Source organism: Cervus elaphus, chromosome 33 (assembly GCF_910594005.1).
Source record: "Cervus elaphus chromosome 33, mCerEla1.1, whole genome shotgun sequence".
Classification (NCBI taxonomy): domain Eukaryota; kingdom Metazoa; phylum Chordata; class Mammalia; order Artiodactyla; family Cervidae; genus Cervus; species Cervus elaphus.
Genome location: NC_057847.1, coordinates 64,106,188 through 64,126,489, shown reverse-complemented (window position 1 = coordinate 64,126,489; position 20,302 = coordinate 64,106,188). Strand labels below are relative to the sequence as shown.

The 20,302-nt window shown below is 42.4% G+C and overlaps 1 protein-coding gene across 7 annotated transcripts in view; it reads left to right on the top strand.

Annotated features, from left to right (window-relative positions):
- MGAT5 (alpha-1,6-mannosylglycoprotein 6-beta-N-acetylglucosaminyltransferase) overlaps positions 1–20,302 on the top strand; it is a 395,868-nt gene that overhangs the window by 220,131 nt on the left and 155,435 nt on the right. For all 7 annotated transcript variants that reach the window (XM_043894629.1, XM_043894630.1, XM_043894627.1 and 4 more), the window contains 2 exons: positions 3,766–3,842; positions 4,678–4,767. In XM_043894629.1, coding sequence (XP_043750564.1) covers positions 3,766–3,842; positions 4,678–4,767 — 167 coding nt within the window. The remainder of the gene's footprint in view (positions 1–3,765; positions 3,843–4,677; positions 4,768–20,302) is intronic.

Below are 20,302 nucleotides of genomic sequence, written 5' to 3'. Positions count from 1 at the left end.
TTCTCCTTGATCCAAAGTGTCAGGGGTGGGGAGCGGGGGCGGGTCAGGCAGAACACGTGAGTGTTCATCCAGTCCAGCAGCACTCGCTGAGTGCCTGGTGATGGAGCAGAAAGACATAACCTTCCCACAGTGTTCTCATGTCCTAGCAAAGGGGGTGGACAGATGCAGAAAAGAGAACAGGATTGCTCGCCTGTCCTGGCTGCCATGGGAGGGCCAGGAGCTGAAGGGGCAGCACTCAATCCTAACTCAGTCTTGATTGAACATAGAGATAGGGAGGAAGGATCTCAGCTTTCTTCAGGCGGGGATGGATGCTCCAACTCGATTTTAAAGGAGAAAGGGCTTTCAGTGGGTGGAAGAAGGGCACGTCTGGCAGGAGAGTACCTGCAGATGTCCTTTAAGACGTTAGTTCAGCAGGTCTTTGAAGAAGCAAGGATCCTCTTTTGGGGGCTATCTTAGCATAGCAAACACCAGGGTCTGCACCTGTTTTTGTAAATAAAGTTTTATTGAAACACAGACACACACATCATTCCATTTCCCCTGCTGTGACTGCTACATCCCAGCAACCATGTGGCCTATGCAGCCTTAGATATTTATTGTCTAGCCCTTTGCAGAAAAAGTTGGCATAACATAGTTTTATTCCCTGAAACTCTTAGATGAAGTAGACCCACACTGCCAGCAGCCAGGCTTTGCCTGCACCTTTCATGGACCTGCTGGTTAATTTCATCATCTGGTGGTTTCTGTTTGCCCCACACTAGCATACCTCCAACTCATTTAGTTGCAATAACTTCTGGCTCCAAACATCCAGAACTAGAATAATACCTATTGTGTGTAACAAAAGAGAGGTACTGACCCCTAATGCTTGCATGCATGATAAGTCGCTCTAGTCATGTCCAACTCTTTGCAACTCTATGGACTGCAGCCCACCAGGCTCCTCTGTCCATGGGATTCTCCAGGCAAAAATACTGGAGTGGGTTGCCATGCCCTTCTCCAGGGGATCTTCCCGACCCAGGGATTGAAGCCAGGTTTCTTATGTCTCGTGCATTGGCAGGGGGATTCTTTTTTTTTTTTTTTTTCCTTTATTTATTTATTTATTTTTTCAGTGGTTTTTGTCATACATTGATATGAATCAGCCATAGATTTACACGTATTCCCCATCCCGATCCCCCCTCCCACCTCCCTCTCCACCTGATTCCTCCGGGTCTTTGGCAGGGGGATTCTTTACCACTAGCACCACCTGGGAAGCCTCCTGACCCCTAAGGAGCCCTTTAAATGTTCAGTTACCCCCGAACTTCAGCAATTCTACACTCTGCTTAGTTTCTCAGAACCTGTGCTGCCTCTTATTTGCTTGTTGAGTGTGAGCAAAATTGGAATTAGTCATTGGAGCAGTAGTCATTGGAAAGCATCTTTCTTCTCTGGTAAGGCAGCCCATCTGTCTGAGGATACTGGAGCTGGCTGTTGGCGTGCGAGTGAGACAGAAGGGGAACTTTAGGGAGATCCACCATTCAAGCCTGCAGTTATTTTAAAAATGAAGAGAATTCATTTCCAGAAGCAGCTGCGCATTTGAAACGTTGCTTTCCTGGATATAGCAATTGAAAGTTGTGTGGAATTATACAGCAAATGCCGACTCTTAAGCACCTGCTGTGGTCTCTGATACCAGCCGATAGGAGTGCCAGCCAGGCTTTTTACAAATGTTAACTTATTTAATAAGACCTGGATGAAATAGAACTGCAGTGATTCTGATTTTACAGATGGGAAGACAAAGACTCCAACAAGCTAAGTGTTTTTCATGTTATCAACTGACAGCCTCCAACCTATGATAAGGAAGGTACTGATTTTATGCTCTAGTTATCCTTAGCAGGTAGAATGCTCATTGAAAAGGCTCAATCCAGAGGTCTGGGATTTCTGTTTTAGACTCTCAGATGAACTGAATTTCAAGGAACAGGTACAACTAAAATTCCTCTTTGCGCTAACTTCTGTTTTAGCCCTAGCAGCCATCGACATTGTTTAAATACCACTGTCAAATGACCTTGTAGTTTGGGATCTAATTTCCGATTAGTACTTTGTATTGAAAACGGTCAGCGGTGAGAAACGGGGACAGTTTTGCAAGCATGTCTGGAAAATATAGTTGGTCCCAGAAGAGAAGCATGTAGGTTTAGGATTGTCCTAGTTTCCAACTGAAATGATCATTTCTAAACGAAAACCTGATCATAACTATCTTCTCCTTAAAAGTTTTCAGCGCTCCACCAGCCATGCCCTTAGCACAGAGGCTGGAGTCTTTGTGGCCTTTCTGGTTTGGGCCCTGTCTGACTCTTGAGTTGTTGTTTAGTTGCTAAGTTGTGTCCAACTCTGTGAGCCCATGAACTGCAGCACACAGGGCCCCCCTGTCTTCACTGTCTCCTGGAGTTGCTCGGATTTCATGTCCATGGAGTAGGTGATGCTATCTAACCATCTCATCCTCTGTCGTCCCCTTCTCCTTTTGCCTTCAGTCTTTCCCAGCATCAGGGTCTTTCCCAGTGAGTCAGCTCTTCGCATTTCAGTGCCTCACCCTCATTCACTCTCATCAGATCAGGTCCTACATGTGGACGTTTCACTGAACACCATCTTTACTGTTTCCCTCTAGCTGGGTCACTTCTGCACCTTCATATCTCAGCTGAGATGCCTCTGGATCCAGGAAGTCTTCTCTGATGCTTAGAGACTGGTCTGGGCATCCTTCCCTGGCCCCTCCCTAATATAAAGCCTTTTAAGCAACTGTTCAGTTTTTGACCAGTTTGTTGTTCATCACTTAACTATAAGCCTCTGGAGGGCATTCTTTTTAGTTTTGATTCTGTAGTTACAAGAAATAGGAGTCCACTTGAGCTTGCTGATAGAAAAGGAGTTTATTGGGAGGAAAGATTGGAAGAATAAGGAGATCTTGGTGGAAATATCAGAACCGGGTCTATACAAAGTTGTACCTTGCACAAGCATCTGGTGGCTTTCTGCTCCTCTGCACGCCTTCGCCTCTCTCTCTCCTGGGCTGCCTCAGCTCGGGCACTTGTGTGTTTTGTTTTATTGAAATATAGTTGATTTATAGTGTTGTGTTAGTTTCAGATATACAGGAAAATGGTTTCTGTTTATATATATATATTTTTTCATATTCCTTCCCCTTACAGGTTATTATAAAATATTCAGTATATTTCCCTGTGCTGTAACAGTAAAACTTTATTTATTTTATATATAGTAGTATGTACCTGTTAATCCCAAACTCCCAAGTTATCCCTCCACTACACCCCCCACTTTCCCCTTTAGTAACCGTAAGTTTGATTTCTATGTCTGTGAGTCTATTTCTGTTTTGTAAATAAGTTCATTTGTACCACTGTTTTCAGTTTCATAAATGACAAGCACACGTGTTCATAAAGCTGCTCGTGGCCTCAGTTTGTCCTCATGGCCCAGTCTGGCTTGACCCAGGGACCCTCCTAATCTCCTGGCTTCATTTCCTGCCCCCCTCACCCCCACCCACTTGTTTGTTTTCTCAGTTTCCCAGTTGCAAGTTTCTAAGTAATATGGTTGACCTGACTCTTCCTTTCAAACTTGTCCTCACCCATCACAGGCCTCTGACCACCCTGGAGATTGGCTGTGGTTGGGTCAATTCCTCACTGCAGACCAGTCAGACCAGCTGGAGGGGTCAGAGTGTGGCTCCCAGGATAGACTTCTCTTTTCTGTTTGTCTTTCTGTCCTGCACTTGGCATAAACTTGATGGTATCTTTTGTTGTTTTCCCTCTTTTTCAGATATCATTAATGGAGCTCAAGAAAAATGCGTATTGCCTCCTATGGATGGCTACCCCCACTGCGAGGGGAAAATCAAGGTAAGTCAAGAGTGATGTCCTGACACCCCCTGGCTTCCCCTCCCCTCTTCTCCTCCCCAGCGATGCAGATGGGGGATCGAGCCCTCTTTAAGGAAGTCATTTAAGGGATGCATCAGCCCTGCCAGTTTGGGGCTGTGGCCATGACAACCGTTCCCTGCTTATGCCAGCTCCATGGGCTTAGTCAACAGTGACTCACTGGTCAGACTGAAAGAGCTGGGCCATTGCAGGCACCTGCTGTGTCTTTGAAACTGCGTTCCCTCTCTTTCCCGTCCTCCAGTGGGTGATCCTTCAAGAGCCAAAGACAAGGGGCTTCCCTGATTTAGTGTCCACCTCCCCTCTCCCAAGTCCCCAGGCCTCAGCCAAGAGGTCTCCAGATTGTTATTTAAATGTCACATTTGCATGTGCAGTTGAGTACCCAGACAGCTGTTGGCCACTCTTAACATTTGTTTGTTTTTTCATCGCATTTATGTGGCCAAACCTTGGGGAGACCACTCCTCTGCTCAGTAGTTTTCAGAGAAAAGTTTCTGTTCTCAGGATGGTGAGACAAACCCCAGAGCATTTTAAATGGCTTCCATATGGGACTCAAGTACATCCGGTGCTCCTGCCTTGATTCCCGTGCTGTTTTCCAGGCTCCGTGCTGGGGCTGGTGCAACTGTAGGTCTCTGGGAGGGCACGCTCATGCCAGGGTCTGTGAGGCACTTGCTCTTGAGAAAACATTCCTCCCCATTGGTGCTCCTGGGCTGCACTGCTGGCTGAATCTCACAGCCTCTAGGCAGATGTGCCCACCACAGTGACTGGCTGCTCATCATTGCTCTTCCTCCTCTGGTTGTTTCAGTGGATGAAAAATATGTGGCGCTCGGATCCCTGCTACGCAGAATACGGAGTGGATGGGTCCACCTGCTCTTTTTTTATTTACCTCAGTGAGGTAAGCAGCTTCTTGTGTCTTTTGGGAGGGGTGGAGTCGATGTGTGTGGTTGGTCTGTTCCATAGCTGAGCCTGGAATTTGGAAAGCTGAAAAATGTATATTGTTTTTACATGAACGGTTTATGATTTCCTTCTTCATTGCTCTCCTCTGTCCCCAAGTAGCATGATGTCTTTTTTTCCCTTGAGGAAAAAATAGTCTGAGTTCCCTAATTTTTTTTTTTTACCAATTAAAAAAAAAGTAGTAAAATACACATAACAAAATTTACCAGCTTAATCATAAAGCGTACAGTTCAGTGGCATTAAGGACATTCATGTTGCTCTGTAACCATCGCCACCATCCATGCATCTCCAGAATGCTTCATCTTGCCAACCTGAAACTGTTCCTATCAAACCGTGACTCCACAGCCTCCCACCTTCTTCTGATTACTCCAAGTACTCCTGTAAGTGAAATATACAGTATTTGTCTTTTGTGATCCGCTGATTGCACTTAGCATAGTGTACTCAAGGTTCATCCATGTTTTAGCAGGGGTCAGAATGCCCTTCCTTTTTGAGGCTGAATAATATTCCATTATGTATACAGACTGCATATTCTTACCCGTTCATCTCTCAGGGGACACTTGGGTTGCCTTCATCTTTCATCAGTTGTGAATGGTACTGCTGTGAGCATGAGTGTACATATAACTCTTTGAGACCCTGATTTCAATTCTTTTGGGTATATATCCAGAAACAGAGTTTCTAGATCATATATTAATTCTATTTTTAATGTTTTGAGGAACCACCAGACTATTTTCCATAGCAGCTGTGCCATTTTACATTCCCACCAGCAGTGCACAAGGTTCTAACTTCTCCACATTCTCACCAACACTTGTTATTTTCTATTTTTTCTTTTCTAATGGCCATGTGAATGGGTATGAGGGAGTATCTCATTCATTTTATCACTGTTATTTCCTTACTGATTAGTGATGTTCAGCATCTTTTCATATGCTTCTTGGCTGAGTTAGCTATTTATTGTACTTACAGACTGAATTATTAACTTTCTCCCTTTTTTTTTTCTACCTTTTTATCTGAACTTCATTTTCATTTGTACCCTTGAATTTAAATAGCAGCTTGTTTTTTAAGAGTTACAGGGCATTTTTACACACCACATGGAATCTATTACATGCTTCAGTGATCTATTTCACCTTTAGAAAGGTTGATGGAGTGGGGTGGGGTTAAGACTTTATTCAGAGCCAGCTACAGGAGAGAACTGAGCAGGGAATGAAAACTCCGTTGGCTGTATCCCCCATCCCTTATGGGCAGTGGCAGTGGCCCTCAGAGCTTGTGAAATGGATGCTGGCTAAATTTCTAAGGTTGTGCGCTTGGCAGGCTCTTGGCTTCCATCTCCTTTTATTTGCATCCCTAGTTTTGGTACTGTTGTTGTTTAACCTTAATAACATCTCCCTGGTGATGCCATGCAGAGAGGAGAATGCCTCCATTTTGAGGCTAAATGAAATGTTTTTGCCATACTTTTCCTTGACATACTTCAGGTGTCTCTCCTCTGTGGCATAAGATGATGGGGGATGGAAGCCAAACCAGTATTGCTCTAGGGCATGTGGCCCTGGAATCTGTGGGATTTGTCCCTCTTGGCACCCTTCTCTTTCCTCTGTAAGAGTCAGACTTTTTTTTTTTGGATGAGGTTGCTACATGGCCACCCCAAGGCCATCATGGCAACTGTCAGAGTAAATGATAGTTAAAATACCTCTTGGAAATGAAAAAGCTCTGAGAGTTGGGTGTGTGATGTACCTTATTAGCAGGCTGCTGGCAAGTTGACTCTGTAGCATGTACTTGAGTGTGTTTTGAGCTTGGGTGGCCTGGGGCCCGCCTTCTCATTTTCTTCTCCAGGGGAGTAAGGCCTGGGGCTATGGGTGAACCTTCACTCCAGTGAGAAGTCAATTAGAGGCACCTTTCCTGCCCTGAGGAAAAAGTCCCTCATTTAGTTCAATTTTCAAAAGTTTTTTGCTCATTTCCATTTGATAGAATTTAGCCACAGTCTAACTGGACTCCCTGATTGACAAGCTGAGCTAATTTCACGCCTTCCTGAGAGTTTGCATCTTGGGGAGGACTGCTGAAGTGAAGGGAGAGGAAGAGGGTTTGAGGTGCCCACTCCAGCCTGGGTCTTCATTTCCTGAGCCAGAGCTGGGGAGGTGCAGGAGAAGGGTTCAGATGGAGAGGACTGCAATTACATATGACCTGGTTCCCTTCCTTTGAAACAGCCACCCTACCACTACCGGAAGGGAAGGAAGGATGTAGCTAAGATGAGGCAAGAGGGAACTTCTGTGGAGGTAAATTGAGAGGAGTGTGGGATAGACTGGGTTGCATAAAGATGTGATGAATCATGTAGACTTGATATTGGAGCCTGGGTATCTTGTTTCAGAACCTTTAACTATTTTTTTCTCCTTCCGGGACATGGAATGGTGCTTCGTTTGCCTGTTCGACCTATTCTACTCTTTTCTTATGCAAATGATCAGACTTTCCTTTTTGTTCCACTGAACTCAGGTCAGTGAGCACTTACTGAACATCTGTTATGTTCATTGATTGTCAACAGTTACTGAGAACTCATTTCCTTGGCACCATGCTATGCATTCATTATCTTTTAAGTCTAATAGAAGAGAAAGCCTGGATACAGGTAATTGAGCCAGGAAGGGGTCCTGGGAAACAACTAGGAACTTCTTCTTCAAAGTTTTAATGTGAAAATTATCTTGAAACTCTGGCACTTAAAGAAAAATTTTTTTCTTTTTTCAAAGCGTCTTAATAGGTACCCTATAAGAGTAGAAAATGTAACCAATATGAGCCTTTCAATAGTCAGTACTGTCTTAGAGCCTCACACCTGACTTCAGCTTCTGTTTCTGATGCGTGCTAAACTCTGTGCTCTTAGAAAAGTTGCTCTCTCTGTGTCTCAGGTTCTTCCTTTATAATATAAAAGTTTTAATTTTGTTTTTAAAGAATCCAACCTTGAAGATTCCTGAGTCTCTATGGGACCATGCTTAGAGTAGAGCCTGATAAATGATAATCATTTTAACTGATACTTTCATGAAAAGTTTTTTTTTTTTAACTTTACTTTCGTGGAGGGTATTTAGTTTTTTATTTAACTATGGCTGATTTACAATGTTGTCTTAGTTTCAGGTCTGTCTGTGTGTGTGTGTGTGTGTATAAAATACATATATATATATATTCATTTTCAAATTCTTTTCCCATGTACGTGCTAAGTTGCTTCAGTTGTGACCGACTCTTTGCAACCCTATGGACTGTAGCCTGCCAGGCTCCTCTATCCGTGGGATACTCCAGGCAAGAGTACTGGAGTTGTTTGCCATGCCCTCCTCCAGGGGATCTTCCCAACCCAGGGATCGAACTTGCATCTCTTATGTCTCCTGCATTGGCAGGTGGTTTCTTTACCACTGGCACCAGCTGGGAAGCCCCCTTTTCCTATATAATTACAAAATGTTGAGTGTAATTCTCTGTGATATATAGCAGATCCTTGTGGTTTATCTATTTTATATATAAAATAGTGTGTGTGTGTGACTCCCAAATTGCTAATTTACCCCTCCCCCCCACACACCTTTCCTCTTTGGTAACCATACGTTTGTTCTCTATGTCTGTGCATGATAGATTTTTGATGTTGCCATTATTTGAGTACAGTTGTGGAGTGTCATATAGTCCAGGACATTTTCTATTTGGACCTTGATTTCCTCTTAGAATTAGAATGAATTTTTGGCTCTCATTCACCAATCTCATTTCATTCTAGATCCCTAGACTTCTAGCAATATAGAAGGATATAGTTCTCCTTGGCTTCCTTTCTCAGGATGTGATGCTTGTTCATATTAAAATCATGAACTGGATGTGTGGAGGTGCAGTACATCTCTTGCCATTGTTAAAATGAAATTATTAGAGATGTTTCCTAAATGCTGTTAATTCTGTTCTAGTAGTCTATAAATCCTGGACAACATCTATGGCTTTGTGGTGCTGTTTTTGTCTATTTTTTTTTTCCCCTCTTGCTTTCTTCACACTTTCCTTCTTTTTGTTACTTCATTTAACCTGTATCATACGCCAGCTTACTCTTGCAGTTGGGAAGGTGATTGACAGACAGTTTCGTTTGACTTTTTTACTTCGTCAGTGAACACAGTGGTGACTTTGATTCTTTTCTTAATCCTTATTGAAGATCAGAGGATGAGATGATTAGCATCCCTGACTCCATGGACGTGAATCTGAGCAAACTCTGGGAGGTAGTGAAGGACAGGGGAACCTGGTGTGCTGCAGTCCATGGGGTCGCAAAGAGTCAGACTTGACTTAGGGACTGAAAAACAACAAAAATTGAAGAAGAGCCAGTTCTTGTTTCCATATACGTTTAACTCCAGAGCTTTGACAAATATGAAAAAGGACATGAAGTAAAATATCTCCCATAGTCAGTCACTAGTTGAATTGAGGCATTTAGATTCAGACCAGTCTTAGAAGACGGCACTCTTCCTGCATTTTTCTTCCCCTGAAACTTTAATCTTCCCCTCACCAACTAGTAGTCTACCAGCCTCTTAGGGGGACTCTCAGAAGGCAAAGCCATCAGTGTTTATTCGTCATTATCCCCACAGATGCTTGTTATGTGTCTGATGCTGTATTAGGGCCTGGGTGTGGTGCTCAGAGTCTCCGCATTGCCCTTCTTGGGTGGCAGACGGTAAGAGAAGAATGAAACGTGACCGAGCCCAGTGTGTACCTGACACCTCAGATGCACAGCGCCATTTCAACCTCTCCCCAGCTCGGAGAGCTGCCCTTAGAGGCTCCAAGAGGTGTAGTCGCTTAGTACTTCTGCGCTTGCCATTACTGTTGCCCTTTCACATCAAATGAAAGCTGAATTCAAATGAAGTCATCTGTCACCGTTGCCTTTGTGGTCAGTTCTATTCTCCAGTCCACCTGTGTTTGAAACACAGCTCTAAGTTAGCTGGTTTCCATTAATCAGTCTTCATTGCTAGTTTTCAAATACTCATAATTTTAATACTTTACTAGCCCCCTCCCCCACCAAAGCAGCACCAATTCTCCTGAAGATACAACTCATGAAAACCAAGTACTCAGGTGGGAGCAAATGAATGATTCATGTCCGTTAACCAGCCTTGCATTTCCAGATCATCGGGCAGTTCATTTTCTGTATCTGTTTTTGTGAGCCATGTAACTACTCCCATTAGAGACAAGAGCCTATGAAGTAATTACTCTGAATGTCATTGTTTCAGGTATTATTAACTTAGCCTTCTGCAGAGCCTTTTACTGCTATCAGCTTTTACACAACTGAGAATAAATGTCTTTACCCCATTGATATTATGTTGATAGATGGTGCTGATACATTTGATGCCCACACATTTTTCCTGTCTACACAATTATTGTAGCAACTAGCAACCATCACAGCCTGCCAGACTTCTTAATTTGTTTGTACTATTTTTTTAAGGACTTGTGTTGCCATTGGAAGTATAGTTGCTCTGAAATAATCAATTGCTCAGTGATCAATTGCTAGCTCTTAGGATGTGTACAAGCTTTTGCTGCAAATGCCAGTTTGGGCTAGTTGAGTGAGTGACTCTGTGTGTGTGTGTGTCTGTGCGCACACCCACCTGTATGTGTGAGTCCCTCATAAAGGAACAAAAGAAGCAATTTCATGCCTTACTCATCAGTCTGTTTCTTATGTTTCAGAAACAACAGGCATAAAGGTCTCCATGTCTTCCTGTTCTCCCTTGGCAATATGTAAAACTAATATTGGCTGAGCATGCTATTAACCTTGAGTTTAAATTCAGCGTACTTAATCCGTTGATTAATGCCGAGATTAATGCCCAACAGCAAAGGTTGAAAGCTTAAATGTTTGTGAATGTGAGCATGAAATGAAATTCTAATAACCAGTACAATGATTTGGATTTATGGACTATGTTGGCTGCTAAAGATATCTTGGAAATGGTGTCGCACAGACTAATTTGTCAAAGTGGGCTGCAGTAAGAATTGACTGTTTAGGTTGCAGGAGAAAACCTGAATGAGAAAATATAACTAACATTTTGGGACGGGTCGGGGAGTACTTTAAAAATACCACTAGACTGTTGCCTGAGATTACCCACACACACCTTTTAAATGTTTAGCCATTTGACACAGGAAATTCTCTTTCTGTGAGATAATATTTTTTGGCAACACAGGAGGTAACAGAGATTTATGATCTTGTTCTTTTCAGTTCTTGAATTCAGCCTTTATTTTTATCTTCTTTATCTGTGTGTTTTTGTGGCTTTTACTACCTGAATTCTAAGACATCTTTAGAAACTGCTTTTTTAAAACAATCCTGATTTTACCGAACAGTATTTGTCGCCAGCTTAAATGATCTCTCAATTTCCCTCAACCTCTACCTTCTTCTAAGTTCATTCTTTTATCACCAGTCCTGTTTGTCAGTTTCACATACCATAGCATTTAGTTTTATATCTTTTTTTGTTTCTTTTTTAAATTATTATCTTCACAAACTACAACATTTTTTTTTTCCACAAACTACAACATTTAGATTGAGATTTCTTACTCTGACCTCCACCTTCCAAAAATTAAAAGGGTAAATAGCAGGACTTGACAAACCCCAAACCATTGCCTGTTCGCTCTTTGGAAATATGTGGCAGATTGGGGCTTTGATGGAGTCATCTCCAGTTTGTGTTTTTACAAACTTTTATTGTCTCTGATCATTCATATTATATACCAGTAAGACATTTGTAAAGTTTTATGTTTTAAACTTTTTTTAATGTGGAAAATGTCAAACCTATGTCAAAGAAACAGATATGAGGAAACTGTGTGTCTGTGACACAGATTGAATAAGAGCAGTTTGTGGCCAGCCTCATTCACTGACACCTCTCCCAGATGGTTATTTTGAAGCAAATCCCCCAAATCGCATCATCTGTGAATGTTTCACTACATGCCTTTAAAAGAGGCTCTTTTAAAACATATGACTACTAAAACTGTTCCGTATTTTAAAAATCACAGAATTCCATAATATCTTTGAATATCAGATTACTATTCACGTTTTGTAGACCATCTTGTAACCTGAAGTTTATTTATTTGAATGGAGTTTCAAGCAATGACCATAAATTACAACTGGTGGTGCCCCTTAGTGATTTTTCACTGATGAAACTTTACTTACCTTAGAAGCTCTTGTTGTACTCTGTACTCTTAGAAGAGTTTGTTGTCCTCTTGAGTTTTTATGACCATATCCCTGTGTTGTTGGATAACCTGCTTCCTCAACCCTTGTATTTCCTGTAAATTGATAGTCGGTCTGAGGCTTGATCAGAGTCAGGCTTAATATTTTTTTCAAAATTGTTTCATGGATGGTATTAAATGCTTCTAGCAGGAGACACATAAATGCCTAGTTCTTTCTCTTTGTGATATCAGCAGCCATCGATAATTACTGCCTGGATTCATCAGGATTCTTTCTTAATATATCAGGAATACTCTGTATAGAGAAATGAGTCCTCATCTGGTATTTGGTTACCCTGAGGAACAGGTCATAAAGGAAACCTTGATGTCTCTGCTGATTTCCTAGCATCTTCCACTGGTGACCAGTAGTTTGCTTGCTTGCTTGCTTGTTTTAATGCTTGTTGTTTCAATTAGCACCTTGTTTCAATCAAGGCATTGACTGAACTATGTTGGATATGTTTGATCCATTCCAGTTATTTTCTTGCTAGTTCTCATATTACTCCTTCTTTGACCAGTGGGGGCCAAATTGTCTTCTGAGGCCTTTTGACATAACCCTGGGTGTTTTCTGTAAGTCCCCTTGGTTCCTCTTACTGGGAAATAAGACAAACCATAGTCTGGGTACCAGGGGAATTCATTACTATTGAGATTTTCTGGGCTGGGCATATGACAGTGAGTCACAAGGCAAACACGTCTTAAGGTTATGTTTTATAGGAGGGGATGGGCAACAAAAAGTAAAATATATATCTTTTAGATTACAGTAGAGCTGTGGAGAGAAATAAAACTGATAGGACTCAAAATACTCATGAGGAGTGATGCTGTCAGTTTTAGATAGCATGTTCAGAAAATGCCCTACTGAAAAAATGGGAGGAGGATGTGTGAGCACCATATTGAAGGGCGTGAGAGATGAAGAGGTTCAGAAGTCTGACACAGGTATTTAGCAGGTGGGGGGAACAGTCAGTGCAAAGGTCTGGGGGTGACCATCAACATCTGGCATTAAAAAAAAAGTGTATGGAAAGTCATCTCCAGAGAGATTTTTATTTGTTTTGTTTATAGGAATAATAGTGCCTGGAACACATATTTATTGAATGAATGACTCTATTTAAAGCATTTTTAAAAGTTGTTAATAGCTTTTTTGTCTCTCTGTTCTAAGTGGGTGACTTCACCAGCTATCAACTTTCCAATCTTGAAGAATTGTTTTTGTAAAATTTTAAGATTAAAATCTGCTAAGAACATTAAGTTTGAGACATGAAGCAAGGGCATTTTGAGCTCCTATTAGCAATTTTAATATAATGCTTTTTAATATTTTATCTATAGGGGAATGCAGAGGGTCAGGTTAGACTGTTAGAATGGAATTAGCCAGTTATATTAGAAGGCACCGTTTTCTGGCCCAGCTTTTATTCTTATTGTCACTCAGCATTATTTGCCTGGATCTACGCTTCAGGCAAAATTGCATACTACCGCAAAAGAAGAGCTGTTTTGCACGTGTATGTGCTCAATCGCTTCAGTTGTGTCTGACTCTTTGTGACCCTTTGGACTGTAGCCCACCAGGCTCCTCTGTCCAGGCAAGAATACTTGAGTGGGTTGCCATGCTGTTCTCCAGAGGATCTACCCAACCCAGGGATTGAACCTGTGTCTCTTACATCTACCTGCATTGGCAGGTGGGTTCATTAGTACTAGCGCCACCTGGGAAGCCCTTTCATATTGTCACTCAGCATTATTTGCCTGGATCTACACTTTAGGCAAAATTGTACACTGCCACAGAAGAGGAGCTCTGTCCTTGGTGATAAAAGTGGAATGTGACCGCTTTTATCAGTTGGGTGACTGTGGCTCTGCTGTCCTCAGTATGAATCCAGGCCCAGTGGGGCCAAGTTTGCCTCTGTGCAGTGAGAGGAGCATCTCTCTATTATCTGAATAGTTCATGACAGAGGAATCATTTGTTGCCTCTCCTGTATAAAGGAAATGGACAGGTCTCTTACCACAGAGATTTGGGATGAATTTTTGAAACTCTGACATCCTTTCATTAGAACCCCACTGGTTTGGGGCGTGTTGAAAACTCACAGCAGTTTCTCTTGAAGTCCTATCCCTTCCCTAATATCCTGAGTAGTCCTGTCTCAGGTCTTCCCAGCCCCCGGCTCTCTTGCACATGATTGATTCCATACTTTCTGTTTCTGATAATCCTGCCTTACCCACCATGGTCAGGAGCAGCACTGCATATTGCGGAAAATGCTTGAATAGCTTGGGAGTTTGGGGTTGACATGTACACACTGCTATGTTTAAAATGCCTTTCCATTGGGGAAAAAAAAAAAATGTCTGTCTGGATTCAGCTCCTACCTGTGTGGCCTAGAACATTCCCTTGAGTTTTCAGACTAGTTTCTCTCCACTGAGGTCAAGGTAAAGCCTGCCATGCTTGCCTCAGGGTATTGTTGAAAGATTCTAATACAATGATGAAAATACATTGTGCCACTTGAAAAGAGTATCCTTATAATGAATATGTTTAGCACTCAAGTCACCCATTTTTTCATTCCGTATGTAACAAGTAATGATTGAGGACCTATTGTGTGCCAGGCCCTGTTCTCCGGGTTAAGGAAGGAGCACTGACCTGGCCAGCTGAAGTCCCTAAGGAGCTTACATTCGTTGGGGCGGCAAACAGTAGTCATCCCATAGGTCAGATAATTTCCACATGTGGTGTGTGTGCCAAGGAAAAGCGGAGTAAGGAGGTAGAGTGGCCAGAAGGCAGATCAGGGAAGGCTTCTCAGGAAAAGTTGGAGCACAAAGAGAGGGAGGCATGCGCACCCTGGGAGGAAGAGCATTTCAGGTAGAAAGAGTGTGGATGCTGAAGCCTGAGGTGTGGGGTTACCTGTAAAATACAGGATGCCCAATGATCATGAATTTCAGGCAGAGTGTTTTATTTATTTAACTGTGAGTATATGACAAATGGCTGTTCCCTGGTGGCTTAGATGATTAAAAAAAAATTGCCCACGATATGGGAGACCCAGGTTTGATCTGTGGGTCGGAAAGATTCCCTGGAGAAGAGAATGGCTACCCACTCCAGTATTCTTGCCTGGAGAATCCCATGGACAGAGGAGTCTGATGGGCTATAGTCCACAGGGTCGCAAAGAGTCAGACACGACTAAGCGACTACGCTTTCACTTTCACATACGACAAATACTGCATGCAGCTTACTAAAAAGAAAAATCATCCTTTGTCTGAAATTTGAATTTAGCTGAGCATCTTTTCTCCTCTTCTCACAAGTCCGGCAAACCTCCAGAGGCAGGAATGAACCTGGCGGGTGTTTGGATGTGGAAGGAGGTTCTTGTGAGGAGGGCAGGGGGAGTGAGACAGCCGTGTAAGCTTGAGGGTAAATTCCGGGTTTTATTCTAAGGGTAAGGAGAAGCCCCTGGAGGGTCTGAGTTAGTGTAGGATGTAATCCAGCTTGGGCTTTGGAGTGATCACCTCTGCTGCACAGAACAGGCGTCAGGGAAGAAGGCTGCAGGCAGCATGCTGTCAGCACTCTCATGGCCCTTCCAGCTCTGCCCCACACCGGGAGCAGAGTGAACCCTTCCTGAAGGATTTTGTGGAGAAGATCTAGGCAGTCCTACTCTGATATTGGAGGCTGGACTGTGCTCGTGGGACTTCAGGAACCACACGCCTGGTTTCCCTGCTAAGCGCCGGCCCTGGACAGGACAGATGGCACTTCCATCCCCAGCCATGGGGCCGCCCTGCACCCATGTCTTCATCTGTCATGATGAGCGACCTTGCCCGTGTGATTACGTGGAAACCAGAGGACACAATGTGTGTGAAGCGCGTTTCCTCGTGCTTGGCTCTTGGTGCACTGTGGTTTTTCTTGTTCTCTGTCATCTACCTGCTTCCCCAGGCACAGCCTTTCCTAATAAGCCACTTGGCCAAAATATTCATCAGCTCAGGTGTTTGATGGAGAGGATGGGGCCAGGTAGTGGAACCGCTCACATGTGGAGACATCTTCTATCATGTGCATTTCCTTTTTGAATCTTTAGAAAAGGAGAGTAGGCCTGGGCGGAGCATGGAGTGGGGTAAAGAGATCTTTTTGAAATTTTTTTTAAAACATGTTCCTTAATGAGTAGCTACCTTAGATAGATTATCAGTACAACAAATATGTGTATGCATATACGTGTGTGTATCATCAGTTTACCTAATGAATATAATCAGTGGTGTCATTTTGGTAGGTAACCCACATGGTGGTGTCTAACTATATTTTTTAGGTCTCATAGCTAATAGAATTACTATAGAGTACCCAAGCCAGCACCTTTATGTTGTAGATGAGAAAATATGAAAATCACATGGTTTAAGGTTATACCTCTAGTTGTTTGTGGAGTTGGACATAGAATCTGTTTTGGTGGATTCCAGATTCAGCAGCCCTCTTGTCCCTGCCCTTTAAAGTGCCTCTGACACTTGATGTCTTGGTCCAGGGACGGGATCTCAGTCATCACCCAGCCCCGCCACTCACTAGTGAGTGAAAAGTGAAAGTGAAGTCACTCAGTCGTGCCCGACTCTTTGTGACCCCATGGACTGTAGCCTACCTAACCTGCTAGGCTCCTCCGTCCATGCAATTTCCCAGGCAAGAGTACTGGAGTGGGTTGCCATTTCCTGCTCCAGGGGATCTTCCCGACCCAGGGATCAAACCTGGGTCTTCCGCATTGTTGGCAAACTATTTTACCATCTGAGCCACAGGGAGGTCACTAGTGAGTGGACCTCTGCAGGTTCTCAGCACCTTCAAGTCTTGCTTTCCTCACATGTAATCTGGGCATGGTACCCACCTTGTGGGGCCCTTCAGGGGATTAAATGATGGGATACAGTCAAGTTCATTTGTTTTTTTTCCAGACACACTGAACTGTAAACCTTCAGTCAATGATTGTATGCTTATATAATGTAATACCTTTAAAAATTACTCAATAAATGTTCTTTGTTAAAAAAAAAAATCATAATATGAAAGTTTACATAAAGAGAATCCTAAGCATCCAAGACATCAACCTCTAGAGGTAATCTTAGACTTTTCTTATGCATTTTGCATATTTACTTTTTGACCACACTTAACTCTTGGAAAAATACGGATGAAATTCTGTATGTCAGTGATCCATTAAGGCAAAACCCTTCACATTATCCATGAGAGAAGAGGCCATATCAGAGCCTGATTATTATTCTTTCAAAAGAACAGAATATTACTGCAGAGATTAAGGCTAGTTCTGCAGACATACATGCAGATATACATTAAATCTCCTACTCATTTTTGCTGTAATTTTATTATTTCTTTTCCCTCTTTAAAATTCAATTCGAGCTGTAGGCATCTCTGTTGGTAGTTTCTGTTTTCTTAAATGTAAGAATTGTCCGTCCGAAAGAGCTTGAAAGTAAGTATGACCTACCTGAGGTCTGTTTAGGAACTTTGCTTTGATTTACATTGTACATTGATGAAGCTGCAAAACCTTCTCGGATCAAAGAAGTTTAAATCATTGGAAGGAGGAATGTCAAAAATAAAATTGGTTCATTTTAGATCTCCTTGCTCAAGAAAAGTGATTCTTTGTGCCCTCTCTCTGGGAGATGCCTTCATGTTCCAAAGGTCTAGCCTGACTGGTCTTTTCTGGTTCTATTTCCTCTTCATATTAAAAAAAAATTTTTTTTAATTAAAGGATAATTGCTTTACAGAATTTTGTTATTAACATGAATCAGCCATAGGTATACATATATCCCCTCCCTTTTGAACCTCCCTCCCATCTCCAGCCCCATTCCAGCCCTCTACATTGATACAGAGCCCCTGTTTGAGTTTCATGAGCCATACAGCCAATTCCCCTGGCTATCATTATGTAATAGTAATGTAAATTGCCTTGTTACTCTTCCCATATATCTCACCCTCTCCTCCCCTGACTTTCTATTTTGTAGCCTTGGGCTAGTGCACTAAAAAGATTAGTTCCTGTAGAAGTTTCACCTTCAAATCAAAGGTTATTATAGTCATGGTTCTGCTCCTCTATTGATTGTTGCATGCGTGTTGCCATGAACTCAGATGATTTTCAATTCTTAGACTCACTACAGTGATTTGTGGGAGAATTTAAGGCTGCAGAGTCGCTTCCCTGGCAGAGGGCCTGACGGAGGACTTGCAGGAGTTGGGTAGAGGTGGGGGTAGGCAGTGGGAGGGTCCAGCACCACAGATCTTATCCCAGAGAGAGCTCTAAGGTTGCAGTTGGAAAATTATAGCCAAGCCAGTAGGTGACCACAGGCAGAAATAGGGCCCTAGGGTTCTGAGAGCCAGAAGAACACTAAGATGATGAGAATGAGTTGAAGAAGAGCTTCTAGATCAGGAAGACAGGGGGCTCTCCCTGGGGTCCAGCTTTCTTAGGTAGGATGGTGTGCTGAGTGGTTAGACTCATTTAGGGAGCCAGGGTAGATTGGACAAAATAGTTAGGGATGAGGAAGTTGAATTACGATCCCTGAACAAGATTTTCCCTGTATTGTCAATGATGTTCTTATTTAGGAAAATGTTGCTCATTTGAGGGCTGTTTTGTTTCAATACGTGGAGTTACTGCCAGTGCTGGCTTTCTTCCAGTCCTGGTAATCCACTGAGGTTTCAGAAAGAAATGTGTTTGTTTGTTTTTCCTCCACTCCCCATGGAGTAATTGATTTATGTATAATTTAATTATTTTTTTAACCAGTTAGCTTATCACAGTGTACAAAAACAGCCACCCTAAAAACCCACTGTCCTCATTCTGTGTCAAGATACTCAGAATGGATTTTTCCTCTATTATGAGTGTGTATGTAATGGTAAGATTTCTTGCTAAATTCAAAATACACTGACTCCATTTCCCATACTGAGATGCCCTTGAAATCTCACATGGTATTATCCAGTGATTTAGAGTAAGAAGAACTGAGATGAATGATCAGTTTCAAAGAGGAATTAAAGTCTTGAGTATTCTGTAGGGAAGTCATATTTTAGAACATCACCTTGGACTGTATTTTCATCAGAGTAAATTTTGGAAGATTCTTCGAAGGGCGGAGGAGTGAGTGTACTCTCCTTTATCTGATCTCACTAATGTGTCTCCTTTTGCTTGAGTTTCTTTATTCATAGCCGTGTCTCATCTCTCCCTATCATGCTCTTCATGAGGACGTTTTTTATTCTGACATGCTGCTGTTATTTATTTAATATGGGATTGACTATGAATCTGTGCCCTGCTTGCTCACCCTCAGGCTTTTGTGTGCAGTGGAAGGTCTCGCAGTCAGGTCAGCAATCTATTTGAATCCTTCATGGTATAAATATGCTTTAAAGCACTGTCTTATTGAGTCCATTTACAAAAATTTAATTTGAATTAAATAATTCAGTCCAACCTAAGCACACAGGCACAGATGTGTGCAGTGCTGCTGGGACCAGCTTCGTGCCCTTGGAGCCTTCTTTTCTGCTGGTTCTTCCTCGTTTTTCTCACTTACAGAGTGTTTTTCCTTTGTGATTTTTGCCTTTCATGGTGATGCTGCTGTGTAAGCGCTCAGTTTTTAGACATAGACATTTCAGGCAAGTTGGTGTTTTCTTACGAGTAAAAACCATTGCAGCCTTTCTTATGAGAAGTCCTTTTGAGTCTCTGAAGCCATTCACAAAGCTGGTCAAGTCTAATTTCACTCCACAAAAAGAAAAGAGAATATGATGCTTTTCCTATCCAGGAATTCCACCCACCCCCAAACTTAGCTGCCCTCTGCATATTGCTTTCAGATCACTTGCAGCGGCAGAGGGCTTTATGCAAATTGCCCAATTATTTTGGATTCTAGTCAAAATCACCTTGCTTCATTTCTAGAGTAGTGAAACTGCTTTCTTTGAAAACTTGCCCAGAGCTGGGGGTCTAACCAGCTTGTCTGACTCTGCATTGCTGACCTGAAAGTCTAACCTCACTTACATCCATGCCTTCTCCATGATCCTCCAAGGATGTCCCCTACCCTCTCTCTGGCTCTGTTCATTTTTATGGGTCCACCCGGCCATAGAAACATTATTTTCATTTCCTGTTTATTAGCCATCTTTAATAATCTCATATTAGTGAATGGGTGATATGCCATCTTAGAATTATATGGCCAGTTTGAGCAAAGAGGTCAGACATCAATATCAGTCAGTGCATTCTTCATTTACTAGAAAATGTAAATCTGCCTTAACTTTCTTTGGTACCCTTTTTGAAGTCATTCCTGTAAAATTTGGTACTTCTGCTTTCTCTCCTGCTCTCTAAACTCTGGTGCATTGACAGAACAATCAGTCTTCCACAATGGCTCTCACAAGATTGCTGAAGGATTTTTTTCTTTCCTCATCTCTCTTTCCA